This window comes from Poecile atricapillus, chromosome 18 (assembly GCF_030490865.1).
Source record: "Poecile atricapillus isolate bPoeAtr1 chromosome 18, bPoeAtr1.hap1, whole genome shotgun sequence".
In the NCBI taxonomy this organism is placed as follows: Eukaryota; Metazoa; Chordata; class Aves; order Passeriformes; family Paridae; genus Poecile; species Poecile atricapillus.
The window spans coordinates 6,356,775-6,378,517 of NC_081266.1; the positions used below are offsets into that span (position 1 = coordinate 6,356,775).

The 21,743-nt window shown below is 36.8% G+C and overlaps 1 protein-coding gene across 9 annotated transcripts in view; it reads right to left on the reverse strand.

The window, feature by feature from the left end:
- ERC1 (ELKS/RAB6-interacting/CAST family member 1) overlaps positions 1-21,743 on the reverse strand; it is a 281,610-nt gene that overhangs the window by 118,007 nt on the left and 141,860 nt on the right. For all 9 annotated transcript variants that reach the window (XM_058853112.1, XM_058853111.1, XM_058853110.1 and 6 more), the window contains one exon: positions 16,936-17,071. In XM_058853112.1, the coding sequence (XP_058709095.1) occupies positions 16,936-17,071 (136 nt within the window). The remainder of the gene's footprint in view (positions 1-16,935; positions 17,072-21,743) is intronic.

Sequence of the window (21,743 nt, forward strand, 5' to 3'; positions counted from 1 at the left end):
CAACCAAAAACGTGTTTCTCCCTCCCAAGGCACATTGCAGGCAAATAATCTTCCCACAAAGGAAAGAATGATGAAGGGATGCAAGAGGAAGAGGAAGATTGCAGTAAAGAGAAGGAGAAATCCAGCAAAGTGGATATACCACAGTCCTGGCAGGTTATACAGCACAGAGAAGCAAGGATTGTTGGAAAGTAAGGATTAGTAAGCAGTTGTGGAGAAGCAGAGATGCCAGAAGTGGCAGGAAGGTGCCAGGTGCTCACACACTCTGCAGCAGGCAGGGCAAGAAGGGAAACTGAGCTTTGGAATTCGCCATTTCCACGTGAAGAGGGAGGAAAGCAAACATTGACCCAACAGAGTTTTCCACTGTTCAGATTAAGTCTTAAAGGAAGCTTTACACCCAAGGCTCTCTAGGAACTATGAAGGATTCATCTGGGCTGTCTGAATCTCAGACATTCAAGTACTCCCTAAAAACTTAATTCTTTGATGAAGAGCATCTTCACAGCTGTGAGCTCAGATGTGCCTCATATGTTCAGGCCACTGAAGAAAACTTACTGCTCCTCAGAAAACAGCTTTGATTGGCTTCTACAAGCAGCAGAACTTAAATATATATATATATACAAAAAAAACCAAAAACGGTATTGTTATTTGTGAAGGAGACTCTCCTAACTTTAGTCTCGCAAGGAAAATAAATGTGTCCCTCTTGCTTCTGCAGGAGAATACCTGGAATGCCCTGGACTATGAATGCCCTGCACCATGAATGCCCTGGACCATGGCTGCTGACAAATCCACTGCAAGGGAGCAGCTTGACCCAAGATTTCTGCATTTCTTGTCTTGCAGATTGGTTTAGATCACAGGGTTCTGGTGATCTAAATGATACTAATGCATACTGAAGTTAATACGTGGATTTTTAGCCATCCCAGCAGCAGTGGAAGAATCAAAAATGCTTTTATTTGTTGGCATCTCGCTCTTTGTCAGATGTACCCCTTTTGGCTTCTGTCCTTTTGTATTTAGGATTTTAATTTTCCACTTACACCAGAAGAGTTTTGAGCTATATAAAGAATAAGGAAAAAGAGGACTGACTCGGAAAAAAATTGTCTTTGCAACCTTCATGATGAAAAAATTAGTCACTGGAATGTAACAAACAAATTTTATTCCTTGATTCCTGCTTTCTAGCCCCATACCCCCAAAGGCAGCTGCAGGAAAACCATTTCTGACAGTCTCAAAACCGCTCCTTTCAAGGAGAGAGTTCAAGCAGAGATGCAAAGGTTTCTGTCAGGCACCACTGCCCTGCTAAGAGAGCAAGGCTGCAGCTCAGCCACCAGCACAGCAGCAGGAGCTGCCAGGCTCTGCAAGCAGAGCAGCTTTCTGCTCAGGGGCACATCCCAAGGTGCATCCACAGGGAAAGAAATTGGTGTTTTCTAAAGGAACAAATGGAGAGATCTGCATTTCAAAAATAGGAGTGGCTTAACGTGTTTTTGTACTTCCAGAGTCTTTCAGGAACACTGATAGCATCTTCCAAAAGTACTTTATGGTTATGAGAAGCAAAAATGAAGTCTCATCAAAAAAATGAATAACAAGGTTACAAAAAGCTCTGCAAGGAATACTGACCATTTCAGATATAGGGAATATTTATTTGCCTATCAGCATGGCAGAGTAATTATGAACTTTACTCCTTGATGCATCATTCATGGACAGCCAAGTGAATGTCAATTAATAGGAATGGGAATTGTACATTTGAATAGTGGCATTTAAAATGGAAACTCCTTTAAAATAAGAATGCAGAATAAAACATTCTAACACATCCAGTCTTCATTCCAGGCAAACATTTCAGAGGTGAATTCAACACTGTATTAACCATGACACCATACAGTGCTCTAGTCAGACAGGTGAACTCTTGAGGGACAGGAGGAAGAACAACTGGTGATACCAAAAATACAGTGCCACATTACCTGCATTTGAAAAATCTATATTCACACATAATTACTTTCCCTAAAATAATACATAAACTTTTACCTATCTGATAGATGGTTACAAGTTAAAAATCCAGGCTGACTTGGAATGAACTGCCTAGAAATGGTGAATTTTAATACCAAAAACCCACCCAGTAAGGAAAGACTGAGTACAAGGTTTTCCACCTCCATTAGTGCAGCATAGCCTGAAAAGACTCTTAAAGAGTTATTTTGTTTTTCAGCCCATTGATTTGTGACTGACTGGTATGTCAGTGACTTTTTAAAATAGAAGCTGCTGTCTCATATTAGTAGATAAACCTGAAGTCAGCCCTTTGACACACCATGTTTATCCAACTGTTCAGCCCTGAACTCTAAAACAGGACAGGCTCATGCTGACCTGTGCTGCTTCTTCTTTCCTCCATTTCATTACATGAGGTATTCTACCTTTATTGTGATAAGAATTCAACTCTGGAAAAAGATCTTCTATCATTTTGAACTACAGTTATAACATTTTTCCTACAGTGATTGTTCCTCTGTAGCAATCACACCTTTGAGCATCACACTAATGGCAAATCTTCCTGTATTTTGATAAAATATCAGAATTATAAACAGTGACAGCCTCTTTTCAGGAATCTTCTACAGATGACTACTCAGAAAGAAAAAGTTATCACCTACCTGTACAGGAACTGCATTCTTTAAGGTTTATTACCCACCCAAATGTTTCTGTGCCCTCCTTCCCTTCCCTCCTGCATCCCCCGTGCAGGAGATTGCTCAGCACAGCTGGAATTAGACTGGGATCCAGGAGACAGCTCTGCCTTTATGCTCACTGGTGGCAGCACACAGAAAATGAAAAACCCATTTGACACTGTGGGAGTGCCAAGAGTTGAGGCACAATAAAAATTTTTGCTACCTATGCTGTGATGCAGCTGCTGATCCGCATGCAAAACTAATTCCACACGTGCCTGTGGGAAAGGCTGAAAGGAAAAGGAGCTGTGGCTCACACACATTTCTGGGCTTTTCCTTTCACTTCAGGAAGGAAGGGGTGGGATGGCCAAGTGATGCATGTTAGAATGATCTATCAATTTAATCCATCCTGCATTGGTGTGATGTGTAATCTGCCACCATGTGTTATGGGGGTGCCTGAAATAGGATACAGGCTTTCACCAAGGCATTTAGGTTCAATTAAATCTGAGCTATCCTGGCAAACTTCATAACCATTGTCTTCAACTACACTCACAAAGATCTTTATGGCCTAATTGCACTCTTGGAATTAAGGTGGATTTCTCCAGTCAGCTCTTGGGGAAGATTAGTTAACAGTTTGAGAAGGCAATGAAATGATTCTTTTAACTGCTGAAAGTATTTCTAGGACTAGAGAATCACCTTGATAGGGAAAGCATTTTATCATTTAGCCCTGTAAATAATGCAGTAGCACATTTTACCTGTGCACTTTCATAGATCAGATGGGAAGAATGCAATACTGGAACTGCACTAGGAATCAATTCCATCTTAAACAGTGAAATCATTACATCATTACCAGCCTTTATTCCTCTGAACTACTGCTTTTGCTTATCATGAATTTCCTCAAGAAGCCAGGACCTAGATAAAGAACTTAATGACCTCAGTCCATTCCAGGTAGAATAAAACTCTCCCTAGAAAGAAAACCCCTCCTTTGTGAACTGACCTTCCACTGGGTAAGAACCTGGAATTCAACATTGAACATTTGGAGACAGTCCATCCAGAAATGTTAAGATTTTTTCCCAGTTAAAAATATGAGGGCCTGATAAACTGTAACTCTAAAGTACATGCAAATGAATATGAAAAATGGAAATCTTCTTCAAAGACTTTTCAAAATCTTCCATAAAGTTCCCTTGCTTCCTCTTTTTGGCCATAACCAGGACCAAATAAGAAGAAGAAAAATTGATTCTACTTATAGTTAGCCCATTTCTGAGAACTTCTGGTTTGCAATCTCAGGAATCTACCAAAAGATGCCAAAAGACTTACAAAATTATTGAAGGTGGGTTTCTGCAGCGTTGGTTGAACTACTGAACCCAGAAGGAAAGATACTACACCAAATACCAACTCTTCAGAAGAGGACAATTGGTGAAAATAAATCAGTTAGTTAAATAAAGTCTGCTTTTCTCTGAAAAATACCTGTCAAGACCTGTTTTCCTAAGGTCCTGGAGCTCAAAGGGAATATACAACGTGGTGCTACCACAAGGAAGGATTACAGTTCCATTTGAGTTCAGGAGCAAACAATCCTAGGGCCTTAAAGCTCAGCAGAGCATGGAGGATCTCCCTCATTCAGTTCCTCGTGCTGATCAACTATTCCTGAACGAGAAAAGCACACAAAATTGTCACTGATAAATGGGGAAATACCTCTTACACTGAGGAGACAATACTGGGACTGCTGGGGTTTTCAAGACATCAGGTAAATGCTGAAGAACCCCATGGCACAAAAGCCAAATGGTAGTTGTGACACAATCTACCTCAAAAAGAATGTTTGGGGTCCTTCTGCAACTCATCCAGAGCAACAGATGTCCACAGAAAATCCTTTAATTCATTACCATTTCCTGAACCAAGTGGCAATATAAAAAAACCCCAAACCTCCAAAAACATATTTCCTTGAAAAGTGGAATGAAAGAAGAGTTTATAAACTCCTGAAGAAGGAAATACCTTCAGGGCAGTGTACAGCTTGGTACCAAGATGTAGCATAAACCCCAAATAAACACAGATCCAACACTAAAGACTGCAAATAAAGTCACAGAGAGGCAAAGCTGCTGCTATAAATACTGCAGGGCATGAAGAGCAGTGGGGTTACACCAACCACAGATGCTAACACTGGCTGTGTGCAGCTGGGGAGGTGATCTCAATGGGTAAAATTAAAAAAAACAGTGTATTTGGGGTTATCTGTGATGGGGGATAAATCCCTGGCTGTTTGGCAGAAGCTGGGTATATCCAAGTATTGGGTTTATATGAAGTCCTCGTTTCTCACAGAGGGAGATGAAGAGAGATTTTTGTAAGCACAGCAACAGCAGATGCAATTATCAGGAGCTGCTGAATGAAAGGAGCAGCCTGAGAGCTACAAGGCACAAAGTGCCAAGCAGGAGCTCCTTGATCAACATTTCCTCATCTTTGGAGATCAGACCTGAGCTACACGACAATTCTGTCATTAGAACAACACATGGCAGCATCTGGAGGGCTGAATCTGCCAAATGAGACACATGGATTGGAATTCAGGCCTGACAAGTTACATAAATACAGGAAAATAACTCCAGGAGAAAAAAGGAGAAAGACTGCAGTAGAAGAATTTAATTCCAGTAGGAGCTGAGAGGCAAAGCTGGGCACAGCACTTCACATGCTGCACTGAAAACATGAGGAACTGCAGAAGGTGATGAGAACATTTTTCTGAGAATACCACAGTGGAAAAGGAGAATATGTGGACATCCACAGTTTGTGTGCACTTGTGGATCATAAGCTGCAGAAAGAACAAAAATATATTTGCAGTAAAAAGAAAAAAATGGATAAATATTATTTCTAGAGATGATAGGTTTGATACCAGCCCATTAAAATTAGCATGTGAAAAAAAAACCAACTGTACAGAAGCCAATACTTTATGAGAAATGGCCATTTCATTTTTAAATAGAAAGGTAGAAAATGGAGTGATGTTTCAACTGCACAGTCCCTGGAGTATAGTTTCAGATATACTATTCCTTGAAAATACTCCAGAGTGATGCAGGACTATGAATGATGCTGCCAACAAAAATATGTGCTCTTCTGTACATGGGAATTATGCACACAAAAATCTATTTACATGGGAAAAAACCCACCCAAACCCATGGAAGTTGGAAAAGAAATGTATCAACTCTAGAGATAGATTGCAATAACAATAACCAGATAGATACAAATTACTATCAATGGATCTAATTAAATGAAAGGGGAAGGAAATGAGAGGGGAAAAAAATCCTAGTGAAAACTTAATAAAAATAAAGGCTTAATCTTTCATATTGTCTTTTTCTTAGATATACATAAAAACCTTAATAAAAATCATGCTTATTGCTATAATTGCCTGACAATAAATTGTATAAAAAAATGTGTCAATAACTCCAGACATTTCCACTTTTTCCTCCCAGGATATTTTACATCTCACCAGCCAGATGTGTTACAACATTTCTGTCAAACCACAGCACAGAGCATTGAAAGGGGACCCAAAGCTGACAATACAGCTGTGAAAATGACCTGAAGTGAGCAAAAGCCATGGATATCTCTAATTGTTATGGGGCTTTGTGGGGTTTTTTGTTTATTTGGTTTGTCTTGCTGTTTTTGGGGTTGTGTGGTGCTTTTTGGAGAGGCTAATTGGAGAAATGCTACTGTAACAAGATTTGTTCTTCTCTCAAAAATCAATACAATGACTCAAGGCTCCTACATTGATACAGAATTACAGAAAAAACCAGCAGCAGTTCCAACTCACTGCACTATTAACACAGAGCTCAAACCCATTTGTTATTCCCTTGATGGAGCTTTATTTGCCTGAACTCTCTTTGCAAATGTCAGTCCTGTCATCATCACTGTACCAATATATCACAAAACCTACCTTTCTTTGCTCATTTTCAATCCTTCAGCAGATAAAACCATCAGAGCACCACCCATGGACAGATATAAAAGAACACTTCTCTTGTTTTCTCTCTTTTTCACAGTTGAATATAGGACAAAAATTGCTGCTGATAAAAACAGCACTGAGGAAATGCTTACTGAGCAGTTGATCCCATTCAATCTCTCCCACTCCCTCGATTCTGAAGGGAATTCCTGCAGTCATCTCTGCTTTTTGATTTTAGCCTCTGATGCCTCTTTCTTGATGTTCATTTTAGTAGAGCAGCTCTTGTATTTGTGCCATGATGTGCTTCCTTTAAAATAGCCATCAATCAAGATCCTACTGTTAACCACCAAACATTTTAAGCTAAAAAAATCCCTTTCTTAACTTCACTCCATGCAGACATTCTCCTTTCTCCCCACCTTCAAATCAGTACAACAATTTCCCATCAGAAATAAATTCTCACTCTATTTCCATCCCCAATGCACCCACAATCCCCCTGAAAGTCAGATGCATCAAGGGAAGGTAATCTCAAGGAAAAAAATCTGCCTGGTACAACATGGATTCAGCCAAGAACCAGAAATAGACATATTGATTTAGGGAAATGCTTGGCTTAAAATATTAAAAGCTGTTCTCAGTATCTTTACTAGGAAATGCCCAATCAGCTGTACCACTGTAATCAGAGAAAAAAGATACATTTGAAGATGATGAGAATAGAATAAAGCAGAGAAAATGTAAAAATCTGACAATTAAATAGCAATGTAATCAGAAAATATTGAGCTTAAAAATACTGAAATAAGGTGTTTGAAAATAAAAGCTTCTCATTTGTGGATTTGCAGAGTTACACTGACAGTGGCTTTAAACAGGCAACATTCATAAAGATCACCATTAAAATTAACTGCCTTAAAACCCCAAAGAATGAGAAAATGGAAACACTTCACATTCTGAGAGATTCTCACTTCTTTGTATGAAAATTCCAATTGTTTCTATAAAAGCCTGAACTAATTCAAAGGAATGGGAAAAACAGTTATTGTTTTCCTTTAGCCCCAAATATTCCAAAATGATCCTCTATTATTCTCAGCCTGAAAAGACAGCTCTCCTATAGAACCCATTATTGTGCACATATATATATATATATTCATTTATATAAATAAACATACATATTTATTTTATTATATATATGCTTCTCCTGGCATACATAAATAAATATATGCTGAATTTCACCTGCTCTTTTATCCAGGGGTTCCAGTTATGAGGTACTTGTGGAGCTATATAGGTTATCTTTCACTTAAATGTCTTAAATAAATACATATTATTTGGAATTGCACAAAAATTTAGTCTAATTTGCAGAAAATATTACATCTCTCATTTTTTAGCTGTGCTAGAAGACATGGATGCCTGTTGTTAGGACACTGTGTTCCTCCAGCTTTTATTCCTTTTTTCTTTTGCTTTTCATGCTTTGGAAAACCATCTGACCCCAATAATATCAAACTTTAGGAAGAATTCAAACAGAAGCAACAAAAGCAAAATGTTTTAAGTGACTTTGTTGATGAATTTTAATTTCCAGCATGTTCATATCCTCCTCCTTTAATCCTCAGACTAAGTGATTCCAAAATAGTGAAGTTTTTCCCATGCCTGCACTGAGAGCTGAGTGCATATCAAACATTCACATTAAGCTGATGAAAGGACTGGTGCTGACTTTTAGTGTGTTACAACTTTCTATCAGTTCTGAACACAATTTTCAGCCTAAGTTTCAATTCCAGTTAATATTTGCAGATCTCAGTAAGAGCAGTTGTTCTGATACCTCCTAAGAATGTGTAAATTTTAGACAAAGAGAAAAAAATTTAATAGGAAAAGTGCTAATTAAAGACAGAATAGGCTGATTTCTATATAGAAAAAAAATAGTTTTAGGGTGTCACCGATTTGGGCAGTTTAGTAAGCAAGATTAAAGAATAATACTGTTTTAGAATGAAATTAATTAGGTTTAGTACTATTTGAAATTAATTTGAGAAAATATTTTTAAGAAAATGCTTGAGTATTTGTTCCCACAGTATAGAACTAGAAAAAAAAAATAAATCCATGAGTATTATTTTTTAAAAATAAGCTTTTAATTCTATCTGAGGTCCTCATCATCACCCCATCTTCCTTTCTTTTTCTATTGTGCAGAAGAAGAATAAAAAGAATAGCAATTTTATTAAACAATGAGACTATGAAATGAGCCATGGCAATTGGGCATTTTTATTCTTGGGGAGAGATGAGTTAGAAACCACTTTCAACACAGCAAGTAGGGAAAAAAAAAACAACTTATGAGAGAGACAGAAAAAAAAATCAAGAAGAAGGAAAAAATGCAAATTTATTACCATTTCTCAGGCTCATGAAATAAGACACCAGAATGAAAAGAGAGCTGTTCTTCCCCTTCAATGTGCTCCTATTGTTTTGTTTAAATCTGGCCCTCAATGTTTTCTGCTCTCAGGAGAGAGCTCCTCACAGGAACCACACCACGCTGTCAACAGATCCATTAATCTCTCTGACAGCTTTTAGGAAAGCAGTTTGAACTCAGATATAATCTTGGGGGAAAAAAAAAAGCCTGTGCAAAAAGCATGCAGTGGTTGAGGCTGCTGGCACACACTGAGTGAGCTGTGCTCAGGGTCTGGGGTTTCAGGAAGGGTACCAAGCCTTCCCCTGGCCAAACTGCAGCTTCATCTTCCACTCACACATCATGCTTCTGCAGAAAACTCTGGGGAAAGTGTGCCTGGGGAATAATGCTCCTGATGGATCACAGGAAAATGGGAGGATGCAGGGAGTCTTCTTTCCTCTGTTAAAAACTCTCGGGGTGTATAATGGCTTTCTCTCACCACAAATCTCAATTTGCAGTTAGGGGAATACTGGGATAACTGGGAGACTGCCTAATGCTGGCTGTAAATAGTGACTTCCACAAAGTCTTTCCTGTTCAAAACTGTAGAGCATTTTTACTTTACATAAGAAGACAAAGTCAAAAGGTTCACCTTTTTTAAAGATGTGAAAGCAATGAATTAATCTAAGCTGACATAATAAATGTACAGTAAACTGAACCAAACCATAAAGTGAAAACTGATAGAGCAGATGGCCAAGTGTCTGTCCAGGAAAATGCTTCTCCATTCCAGCTGCCAGGGCCCTCCAAGTTTCCTTTCTGGAAATGTTATGGTGACAAATATTCTGAATGGAGCACTCCCTCCTGGTCAGACACAAGGAAAGGTAATTCCTCAACAACTCATTTCATGTCCCAAACATCAATTATGTACAATGACAGATTCTGTCTCTGGAAGGACTGCCATATCAAATTAAGAACAAGCTCTATGTATTTATTCTGTATTTATATATGTATTTATATATGTATTTATATATGTGTTTATATATGTATTCATATATATATTTATTCTGATACTCTATTTTAGACAGAGAAAAAAGCTACACCTTCTTTCTACAATTCATTTCTGAGACAAATTGTTTCCCATGTTCAAAAGTGTCTATTTTTTATTGGTGCTTCAGCATGCAATATTTCACACATGAGCAAAAATCAAGTTAGACCTTGCAAATAATCATCAAAAAAATGGCTTCAGTAAAACTGGAGACATGACTGTTTGTGGATCACAGCTCACATTGTAAGAATGTTAATGCCTAACAAATCCAAGAAAACTAAGAAATGAGAGAGGTAAATATAAACTTTTTTAATATTTTCCCCTCTTACCATATACTTTGTATGCAGTTGTTTGGAGAAACAGGTACAGGATTTCTACCAGGAAAAGCTGGAAACTGGTATTAGAAACAGACCCAGGTAAATTTACCCAGGTAAATACACCTAAGCTTTAAAGTGTATGAAAGCTTGTCTTGATGAGCTTCCTTTAAGTAAATAATTAGTGTCTTGCTGAGCCTGCCAGGCACACATGTGAAATCACAAGAGATAAAATGACTGATCTCTGTAGGAACAGAACATCTGAGCAGATGCTGTGGGGCTTCTTGTTGGTCTTTGTTGGCTTTTCTTTCCTTGTTGAGCTTACATTCTGGCAATCTGATTGTAAATCTTCATGCCCTTCCTTGAAATCCACATTGCACTTCTTCATTTCAATAGAGAAAATCTCTTTTTTTGCAAGACAGAAGTTCATTTTTATGTGCACTACTGTCTTGCTGGGATGCAAATCCAAGAGTGCAACTTTTACATGATAATATAATGGCACAACAGTGCTATTTCATATTATGTGCTGATTGCTAGCACTGTGCAGTATTCCCCCACTGCCAATGAACTTTTCAGTCCTGTTTCTGTCTTGCTGAATAATAAAAATGATTAAGGCACTAACTGTGAAAATGTCTAAGCCTTTCTTCAGTTAGAGAGCATTAAAAATGAAGAATAACTGAGTCTTGTCTGTAATTCCTATATTTCACATATATATATTGAAGTGAGGCCCTCTACTCATCATTTTCTTGCATTATCTATGCTGTAAAAGTAGATGTATCCAGGAGTACTTAATTACGATTTTTAATTCCCAAAAAAGGGCTACAATTCAAATTAATTCCTCCTCACCTCACCTCAAGAAAACTCTCCTTGCTCTAAGTAATGAAATGTGTAGCTAAAAGGTCATGATTTTTGGAACTTCTCCCAGACATCCAGGAAAGATAACAAAAAGCTCTCTTGACAGAGGGCTATGACATGATCAGAACAAGAGGTAGCTTTTCTCCAAGCATCTGCCAGGGTTATATTTATGCCTGTATCTCCACTAACTGCAACACACTGTGCTGAAAATCACAACAAAGAGAATGAAAAGTTTGTAAACTCTATATTTTCTGTAATGTATTGTCAAAGCTGATAGAAATGAAAATTCCTACTGGAATCTGACATCACTAATGAATCATGATGCATATTGATGTTTCTACATTTGATATATGTATATCCTGTTTTGTAATGAAAAGCCAGCTCTCACAGAATCTCTGAGAGAAAGAGCTGGAGGATAAGTTGATCCCAAAACTATTGGTACCACCACCCAAATAAAAGAGGAGGGAAAATTTGCATACAGCTATTTCAATTAGATTTTTATGATGTGTCACTGAGCCTGTATTTGTTCATACTTGCTGCATTTTCACTAACAAAAGTCCCACATAACCCTGAGAAGCAGCCACTGAAACACCGACCCACATTACCTCAGAACCACATTTAGCTAAATTATTGAGAACATGGAACAATATTAAGTTTCATCCTATTTGGTAACTGACAAGAAAAACTCATCCTCTCAAAAACTACTAAAAAAATTTCCTTTAGAAATGAATTGCAAAATGAATTGGAATCCTTTCAGCAATTGATGCCATGAGCTGTGTCCTGGAGGATGAGGATGACCTAGACCTGAATTCCTTAAGTGGAATTGCAGGCACTTGCGTAAGTGCTGATGGCCCAAGGAGCACTGACACCCCCAAGGCTGGGCAGCACAGGGAATTATCCAGGGACAGCGAGGCCAAAACCTCCCCATGATGTCATTAATGTCTAAAAGGGACTGGGAGAGGAAAAGAGAGAGAAAAAGAACATTTGGATGTGAGTAATTCCCCAAGGTGCATGTGAGCTCAGCGAGCAGATCCACGTTTGATATGTCAGGCTGTTCTCTGTGCAAACCCTGCAGATGCCAGGTGGCTTTAAAGAACACATTTCTGCCAGGCTGACTGTGTTCTGTCCCAGCTTGAGCTGTACACTCTACATCTGGCAGGCAAGGATGGAATCTGATATGGCAGTGTTCTATATGGAAGAGAAATTACAGAGGAACTCCACACTTGAAAGTCACTTACCCAGGAAAACACCTAATGTATTTAATTAGCATAACCAATTTGCTCCAAATCTGATGATGCCTAGAAAGTTTTCAAGATCTTGAATTTTAAGCTTGGAAAGGTTTACTTTAACCATTTCTTCAAAAATTTTGTCCTCACTGTCCAAAAGCAAGTTCAGAGATTAATTAGGAAAGCATAATCTTTCTTTACTAATAGCCAAAGGAGAACACAACATAATTTTCATTTAGTATTACTGTTAAGAGATGAAAAAACTTCATCCACCCCTTGAAATCCACATTGTACTTCTTCATTTCAATAGAGAAAATCTTTTTTGCAAGACAGCAGCTCATTTTTATGTCTTGCTGGGATGGAAATCCAATCACAGCGTGTCAGGAGGAAACTCTTCAGTGATTTTAGCTCAGAAGTGCTGGGCTCCACTTGTGTTTTCAGGTTTTGGGGTGTTGGCAGTGCACTTGCTGTGGTGTTTGTAACAAACACTTAACCCCAACAAAGAACCTGCAGCAGCCAGCTCAGGGCTGGCAAAAGTTAAAGATGCTGCTGAGGGCATTGTCCAAATGCCTCTAAAACACTTGGCAGCCCTGGGGCACTGTGGCTGATATTTAATCAATTTAGAAGGTTCATTTGATGGGAAGGTATTTGTTTATCTCTCCATTTCATTGAGCTTTGCCTGGATCACAGTAAAAAACATTACTGAACATAAAGTTGCATATTTGTTCAGATTAAAAGTAGAGCTCTCTCCCCTGGAAGGATAGGTTTTTCCAATATGATAAAAGAAAATAAAAGTATCACAGCATACACTTGCATGTACAATTCATGGATTAGGAATACACATTAAATAATTTAAACTTAATTTAAATAATAAAACCCCAAAAGAACTAATAAGTTTACTTTCTTTCTACAGTTGCTCACTGAAGTACTCAAAGCTATCTTACACATCATCTGGACAGCAATTAGAGACTGATGGGTACCTGCTGCAACACAGATTCATTAGTACACAAACCCACAGCACAGATATTCTGAAAACTCTGGAAAAAAAACTCCAGAAGATGCTGGAGTGATAGAACAAGAAAATATGCATCCTTCCTTTCAGAAGCCAGCTTGAAATATCCATTCAAATATAATGAAATTTCAGTGTTACCCTTCTAGGACTAAACAGCAATTATTTTTCATAATTAATTATTTCATAATAGGCAAGCTTTAGTCACGTCAAGCAAAAATGTTCTGCTCCAACCCAACAATTTGTTTGGTTTTTTATCCTCCTTGTAGACCAGGCACTCATCAACCTCTCAGGTCTCTGGAGAGCTGTGGCTTCAGGGAACCCAGGAGGAAAAGACAAATTTGGAAAGCCATTTATCCATCTCACTAGAACTGAGACGTTATGGTTTTCATCCTTCCCCCTCTCCCCAAAATACCAAATTTCCATCATCAGAGCCCTGAGAATAAACAAACATTTTGTTAGTGGGCTCAGGAAGAAGGAAAGCACAGGGCTGTTGGGGACAGAGAGGAGAGGAGGGCACTGTGTGCTCGGGAGTTTATTTGTTTATTTGACTGCATTGCAGACAGTCAACCAAAGAACATGCAGATCATATATTTTTAAGCATTTCATAATGTCTTATTATTAATTCCAGCCAAAACCACCAAGACCAAAATTATCTGAAATTGGTGCTTGTGTATCCTGACCCCAAAGCCAACAATGGTTGTATAAAAATAAAAATGTTAAATATCTACAGTCCTCTCAGGTTGAATTTTTTTTCAACCTCCCTTTAAGAGTCTAGAGAGAAGACAGGTCTCCACAACCAACAAACTGAAATGTGGTCCTGGGTAAATTTTACTTCCAGGAAACCAAAATGTTGCAGTCCTTGAGAGAGGGAGGCTATAAGCAGAGGGCTCTTCTAAAGGAAGGAGCTTTTATTGAAGCTGTCACTTGTCATTAAACACTCCATATTTTACCTTAGCTGATATTTTCATTAGAGCATACAGACCTTTTTCATCTGTGAATGAAAGCATTCCCTTCAGCCTTGTGCTGAATATGGGGAAAGGCTCTCTAAAATCCAGCCCACACAAACAGGACAATTATGTTCACAAAAGCAGGAAAAGCACTAGGGAAAGTCAAGTAACATTAATACCATGATAACTTGGACACTTCAGTGTTGTCTATCACATCACACTTCAACCTTAAACTATTTAATATATTTAATAATTATTTAATACATATATAATATGTAATTAAAATAAATATAAAATATATTAAATATAAATATAAAATATATTAAATATAAATATATAAAATATATAAAACATATTTATATAAATATATAAATATATAATATGTAATTAAATATATAAGTATAAATATACAAATATATTATATATATAAATATATAATATGTAATTAAAATAAAATGTAATAATTATTTAATACATTTAATAATGCCCACTTTTAATGTCAGAAAAACTTGCATGTAATTATATAGAAAGCACAGACACCAGTGCAGAATAAAACACAACATAAGGAAAATGCAAAAAACTGTGCACTGCTCTACAGAGATCTCTAGCTGGAAAACCTGAATGGAAAAAGGTAAAGATATCCATGCTATTCCTATTTTTATATCTATGATCTCTCAACTGCTTAAAACACTTTATAAGTAAAGAATTGGATAATTGCAAGGGTGGCTATACATTCTTAAAGAACTCTGATATAAAGCAGCATAATTTATTTTCACCATTTTTTTCTGACCACTGCTACCACCAAAGCTGGACCATCTCCTTGATGTAGCAGAAACTGGTCTAAAAGAGTTTTAACAGGACTTAAAGTCCTCAGTCACTGAAATATCACTCTCTGCTCATTACTGTGTAGTACAAACATTTTACATAGTTTAGTGTTTCTTATAGAAAAAAAAATAAAAGACAAAAAAAAGAAGAAAGAAAAAGTGGTTTCAGTATGCAAATAGAAGCTGAGACAAAACACATTTCAGGCTTTTTTTCAGTGTATTACATATGTGAAGGAGGTAGAAAAATGAAAAGGAAAATAATTATTTGTAGGGGAGAGCCAGAAAAGGAAGCCATCCCTTTTAAAATCTGGAAGTGTTACATAAAAACAAAGATGATGGTCTGATGGAATGGTGTCACTCAATAAATAAACACGTAATTGCAAGGCAAATGTCAAGCACCAGCTGTCTTTTCAGACTTGAAATATAGATTTACTCAAAGAAATCTAACCAAATCTTGTAGTAGTTTTAGGAATTTTTAAAGACATTTCAGTAATACCAGGAGGATTGTGTTATTTAAACGTAGCTGCCACACAACGAGAGCCTTGTGAACTGCCACAGCACTACAGCCACAAAAGCCATCAGCAGATGTAGAAATGCCACATTCCTGCCTTTTGTAAGGGTCTGCACTTAGGAAATCATTTTCATACACTTGGAACTTAACTCTTTCAGTGCCCTGGACATACAGGACTGGAGCTGATGGATAAAACCACAAAATCTGGGAAAATTCCCCATGGACAAATGTTTCTGTGGTTCTCCCAAAGCTTTAGCTGAAAACATCCCCCCAGCATCCCACAGAACAAAGTCAAGGAGTTTCTGTTTGAAATAAGGAGAGAATTTATCTTTACTAGAGAACCCTTAGGATGTGTTCTGTGTCTTCACTGTAGATGTGTTAATACTGGTGGCTGATAAAAAGAAACAGGGTTTAACCTATTATAACAAAGGAAAACACTAAAGAAAGGCTTGCTCTTTAAAGATTTACAAAATGAAAGACTGCAGGGTAGGGTGCAGTTTCCATGTTTATATTCACTCACCAAAAAGAAAGTTATTTTTGTAAATTAAAGAAAACACGGTCAAAATGTTTATTATCTCCACACTTAACATCATGGTATCTTTGCTCTACTCCAAGCCACTAATTCAATATTTTTATGACAGCAATTGAAAACTTACCGTTTGATCAACCTCCTGCAGCTAATCTCAACACACAGCACACACTGGGGAATATTTCACTTTTATGAATATTTCACTTTTATACCAGTGACTTGCTTATTCCTGGGCAGATTTGAGCTGACCAGATAACTCTGTGGGGCAGCAGCATGATCACCTCAAAAATAAAGCCAACTGACCAGTAAGAACACCAAGAATTCATGAGGTAAACAAGGATGACTTCACTTAGAAAACACCTCCAGTTAGCCCACAACAATTCCAGCTTTCTCTAAGAATACTCACCTCCTTATCTTTCATTTACTGAAGAAAAGACACCAGTATAAGGTAGAAACAGCTGGGAAAATACACAAAACAGCTAAAGAAAAAGGCTGTTAGGAGAGCAGAGAAGAAAGAAATGTCACACCAATCTCAACACAGAATTGATATCATTATTTCAACGATGCACTTCATAACCAAGCTGACAGTTAAAGGTATATTTTCCTCTTATGAAAACTGAGCAGGATAGGAAGGCAATGAGACAGGCTGCTTGCTTTGAAATGCTGTAGGATAGATGTGTCCTTTTAAACAATCAGTAAAAAGTTGTGAGGTAAGAGAAATGAGAAGAGATGAGCCAGCTCAGCCTGCCCCCATCCCAGTTGTGTTAATTCAGTTCCCACGTTACCTGAAGCTGTTGGGAGCTGTCATTAAGGTTATCCTCTCGTCTCCTGGCCTCCTCCAGCATCTGTGCACTCTTCTTTTTCTCCACTTGTTCTTTGTGCTTCAGATTTGCTACTTTCTTATTCTGATCTTTAACTTGCCTGCAAAAGAGAGGAGCACTCAGAGCGTGGTCCAGAGCTGCTTACATCAGCCAGGCCAGGGGACAGGCAGCACCAAACTCATCCTCCAGCATCACCCTCAACTGTTACAAAAGCACTATTTATTATTTATTATCTATTATTTATTATTTATTATTTAGTCCTTATTCTATATTCTATACTCTATATAATATATTCTATATTCTATATAATATATTCTATATTCTATATTATTTATTATATATTATTATTCATTATTTATTATTAATTATTCATTTTTTGGGGGGGTATAGATATTATTATTCACTACATATTATTCATTAATACTATTATTCATTACTATTAATCAAAAGATGCACCTGTCCTCTTCTGACTTTGGGGAAGAAAACTCTTCTCTGCACACACACACACACACACATGTACATATAAAACCACAGACATCTAATAACCTATTTTGTTTTGGGTACCACTGTATCTAATGTGAGGGAAACAGGAGGAGTGAAAGGAAAAACTACTGAATTTACTAAATAAAAAATACTGAAAAGTGACTTGAATATAAAGGATTACAAGAATTAGGCAATCTGTTTCCAACCTCAAGATCTATCCATTTTCCTGATATTTTGAGGGATTTCCCATCCCTTCTTTTTTACACAAACAAGACACAACAAGTAAGCACAAACTGTTTGAGGAAGTGTGTATAATTTCCTTTTTCACTTGCATCTATGGACTATTTTTGAAGATCCTGGCAGCTGCCATTGCCTGCAGCCAGGGTTTGGCCTTTCAGGGCATTAAGACACATGGAGTATTGAATCTAATTACAGACCCTTTCATCTCAGCCTCCTCACCACAGAGAACTTAAGTCTAAAGTTTTATTCCAATCAAAACAAAACAGGCTAGCTTTGCTTCGTCAGCCTTTTTCTCCATAATTATATCTGGAGTTTGGATTTTGGAATAAGAGACAGATTCTTGGGTTGCAAGATTTCCCCAAAACATCATGCAAGTAGTGGAGATGGCTCTTTAATTTAGTGTTTAGAAAACAGAATGATATACCAGCTTCAGATCTGGTATGTTATCCACACAGACAGGGAAGAATGTTCCTTCTGTATTTCAGAAATACTTTTAGAACAGATGACAAACAACCCTTCCTTAATATTTTCTTCAGAACTCATAACAGAAGTATGATCAAGAGCACATCTCTTTGTGATATATTTATGTTCAAATTATGACCAGTCAGTGTTCTGAGTTCCTCCAAAAACACTTAGGTTCAGCTCTGAGCTCTGAATTTTTCCAGTGTAAGCCAACTGAGGCTGGGAAAATTTTCCTTTTTTCAGCAAGTTTTCCTTGGTGCTAAAACAAACCACGAGGGTGAGAAAGCTCTGATGGCCTCTAGAGACCAATAAAAAAGGAAAGTCCTTTTCTGAGGATGTTAAAAGATTATTGGCATATTTAACTACCCTGTCCAGGAGTTCCAGCTGATTTGAGTCAGGATGCTTTTTAAACACAACCAGTGTAATTGTTGAGTTATTCTAACCCAGTGCTGGCACTGGGAACATTGCCCAGTTTGAAAGCAGACTTGCTCAGTGATTAAACAACTTATTGGAAATATTATGCTGGCACCAGCTCAGCTTGTACAATACATGGTTCTATTTGTCCAATAAAATAAACATAGAAAGCACAGCTATATCGATGCAGAAAATGAAAATATGTCAGTCCAACACTTTCAATTCCGTATGAGAATTTTTACTCAACTTTTAAATTAAAATTAAAAAATTAAGATTTTTTTTTTTATATATAAATTTGCAAAGCCAGGTTCACATATTGGGAAAATGATCTTTATTACTATAACCACCTAGTTAGATAAGACAACAATGTTAATAAAGCCCCAACCCTCATGAAAATATGTCTGAAATCAATAATCTCCTACATTGTCCAAAATATTTTCAAACAAGTATTTCAAATAAAGGAGTAATTATAAAGATAACTAGTACTGACATTTTCCTTCTCATGTCTGAACCAAAATTAATGACATTCTAATATATTAGGTAGATGTTTTGAGACAAAGATAAGCTTTATTAAAGTTAAATCTGGAAGTTACCTAGTGTTTGTGATACTGAGATCAATCTTCACAAAACCTACTAGACCAGGTTGCTCCATTTAAAAAGAAAAAAGCTACAACTATCCCTGTGCATCTCTGATATCAAAAAGGAACAAAAGTTGGGCCATAAACTTTTCAAGCAATGCAGGTATCTGTGGCATTAACTAAAATTTCCCAAATTGTTTAATTATATAAATCTGAGACGGTCACGTGAAACTCCAAATCCATAAACCTAAAAAAGCTTGGAGTAATTTGAGACATGAAAAACACATTTCATCTCATCTCAATGCCTGTGCTAGCAATGAAAATTCTCACTTTTACAATCCCTCATGCAGAGAATGATGCAAAAGGTTCAGCACACACAAGTTCAGCCCTTGGATGTTTGCACAATAAAAGTTCTGTGAAGCTCTAAAAACTTCTTAAATACTGTGGTTCTGTAAGGAATGCTCTTCCTTCTCTGCCAGATAACTTCCAGTCTTCAAAGCCAGTCACAGAATCATCTTTTCATATATGCAAACAATCTCTTAAAATATTTAAATACTTACTCATATTTTTAATATCAAGAGACCTCTTGATAATAATGGTTTATTAGGTATCACCCCATTAACTGCTCAATGAGACAGTTCTGTTGCTATTTTAAACCCTGCAGTACTACTGCTGATTGTTATAAACAATTTCATCTTCACACCACCACTGAACAATGTGCAGAACTGGACCACATACTGAACTGGCACAATAAAATAGAATAAAATAAAATAAACTACAGAAAGTACGTGACTGAAGTCAGCGTGCTGCAACTGGGACATTTTATGAGGAGGAAAGTTTTTCATAATATATGTGCATAAGGAAGCTTGTTAGGAAGAAAGAAACAGAAAGAAAGAAACAAAACTCTGTAACTGCCTCAGTCTGAGAGCTTAATTTTGTAAGCTTGATGTTCTTTTAACTCTTTTGAATGCAATTGCACAAATATAGATATAGATTGATATAGAGCACATATCCCTATCAAAGGGACAGTTAAGCTTAAAAAAAAACCCCTTACTCTCTGAGAGTATTTTTATTAAAACTGGAAGAACCTGCACAAGATTAAAAATAGTAAAAAGAGAATGACTTATGTACAATGATGGCAAGAGCTTAGAGGTTTATGGATGTTTTTAGAATGCTGTTTGAATGTACAGCAAACAGCAATTTGCAATGTGCACGTGGGCTTCTCATCCAAAATAAAGAGCTAATGAAGTTCTGAGAGACACATTAAATATTACCATAAATACACATTCCTACCAAAACATCTCTGCAAAAACAGGACTGCAAAAGAGAGAAAGGATTCTGGCAATTTTAATTAAAGCTGGAGAGCCAGATCACGTTCAGTGAGATAAAGCTTTGAAGAAGGTATCAACTGGAACCAGTAGAAACAACAACAAAACTAACAAGAGCAAAAGTACCTCATCCCAAAAGATATTTATTCTCAGAGTCACCTCAAATCCAATAATAAAAATGTTATAGTCATATATAAAAGAAGAAAAATCTAATGAGAAAGTTTATGTTGAATTACAGTGAAGAATCCCACTCATTTTGGAAATCACAATTTCTTTTGCATTTTTAATAGCAATTTTAAGATAACTATCCTTTTTTGAGAGTCCAGCTGCTAAAACATTTTGCCCTCAAAAGTGAAAACTCTTTTCCATTATTTTGAATTTTTCTCCATTTCACAATAAGTCACACCAAGTACTGTTACAGTGTAATGTATCAGATACAAGGAAGTAGAATCAAATTCAGGGTTCTGATTTAAAAACATATGCTCCAAGGTGTTTCAACTAAAGACAGGCCAAGCTATTCAGAATAAATCATTTCACATCCTTTGATTTTGGGTGCCTGGTTTAGTCCATGTGCCTGATGAAAAAATCCCCTGAGATTTCCTAATTTGAGCACTGAAGCCAACTGTTAATGTCTATGGCTTTACTCTTTCTTTAATAAAACAAAATAAAACAAAAAATCACTTTTAAGAAGACACACCTTCCCACTTCTCTGTGAAATTCTTGAATTTCCAGTGATGAAATACAGCCCAAAACCATGGGGGATAAAGTCAAACAATCACAATAAGCAATAAAAAATTTCAGATGCAAAGATTTCCCATTTTAAAATGATTTCAGAAGAGGAAGACAAATATAAACAATAGAAGAGCAGTGGAGCACTCCTGAAAAGTGGAAAGTGACTTTGTTACCCATCACTCCTTGGCAAAACCTTTCCTCACTAAGACCAATTGCAATATAGGCACTTTTATTTATTAATGCTTTCATGAAATCATTTTTTTTCTGTACTAATGTCAACATTTCTTTTCATTTTGACACTAATCTCATTATCTTTTACTGTAATGTACATCAGCATACATCCAGCCGCTAATTCTCTCCTCCTCACATGGATTTTCATGCTACACATTCAGCTATTATCTGCATCTGGTTATCTTTTCTGATATAATTTCAGATGTTATTCTTGTAAAAGAGAAGTTCATAAAATGTTAACTGAGAATATAAGTTAATTTGAATTTTAATATTATATTTTATATATATAAATATATAAAAAGTA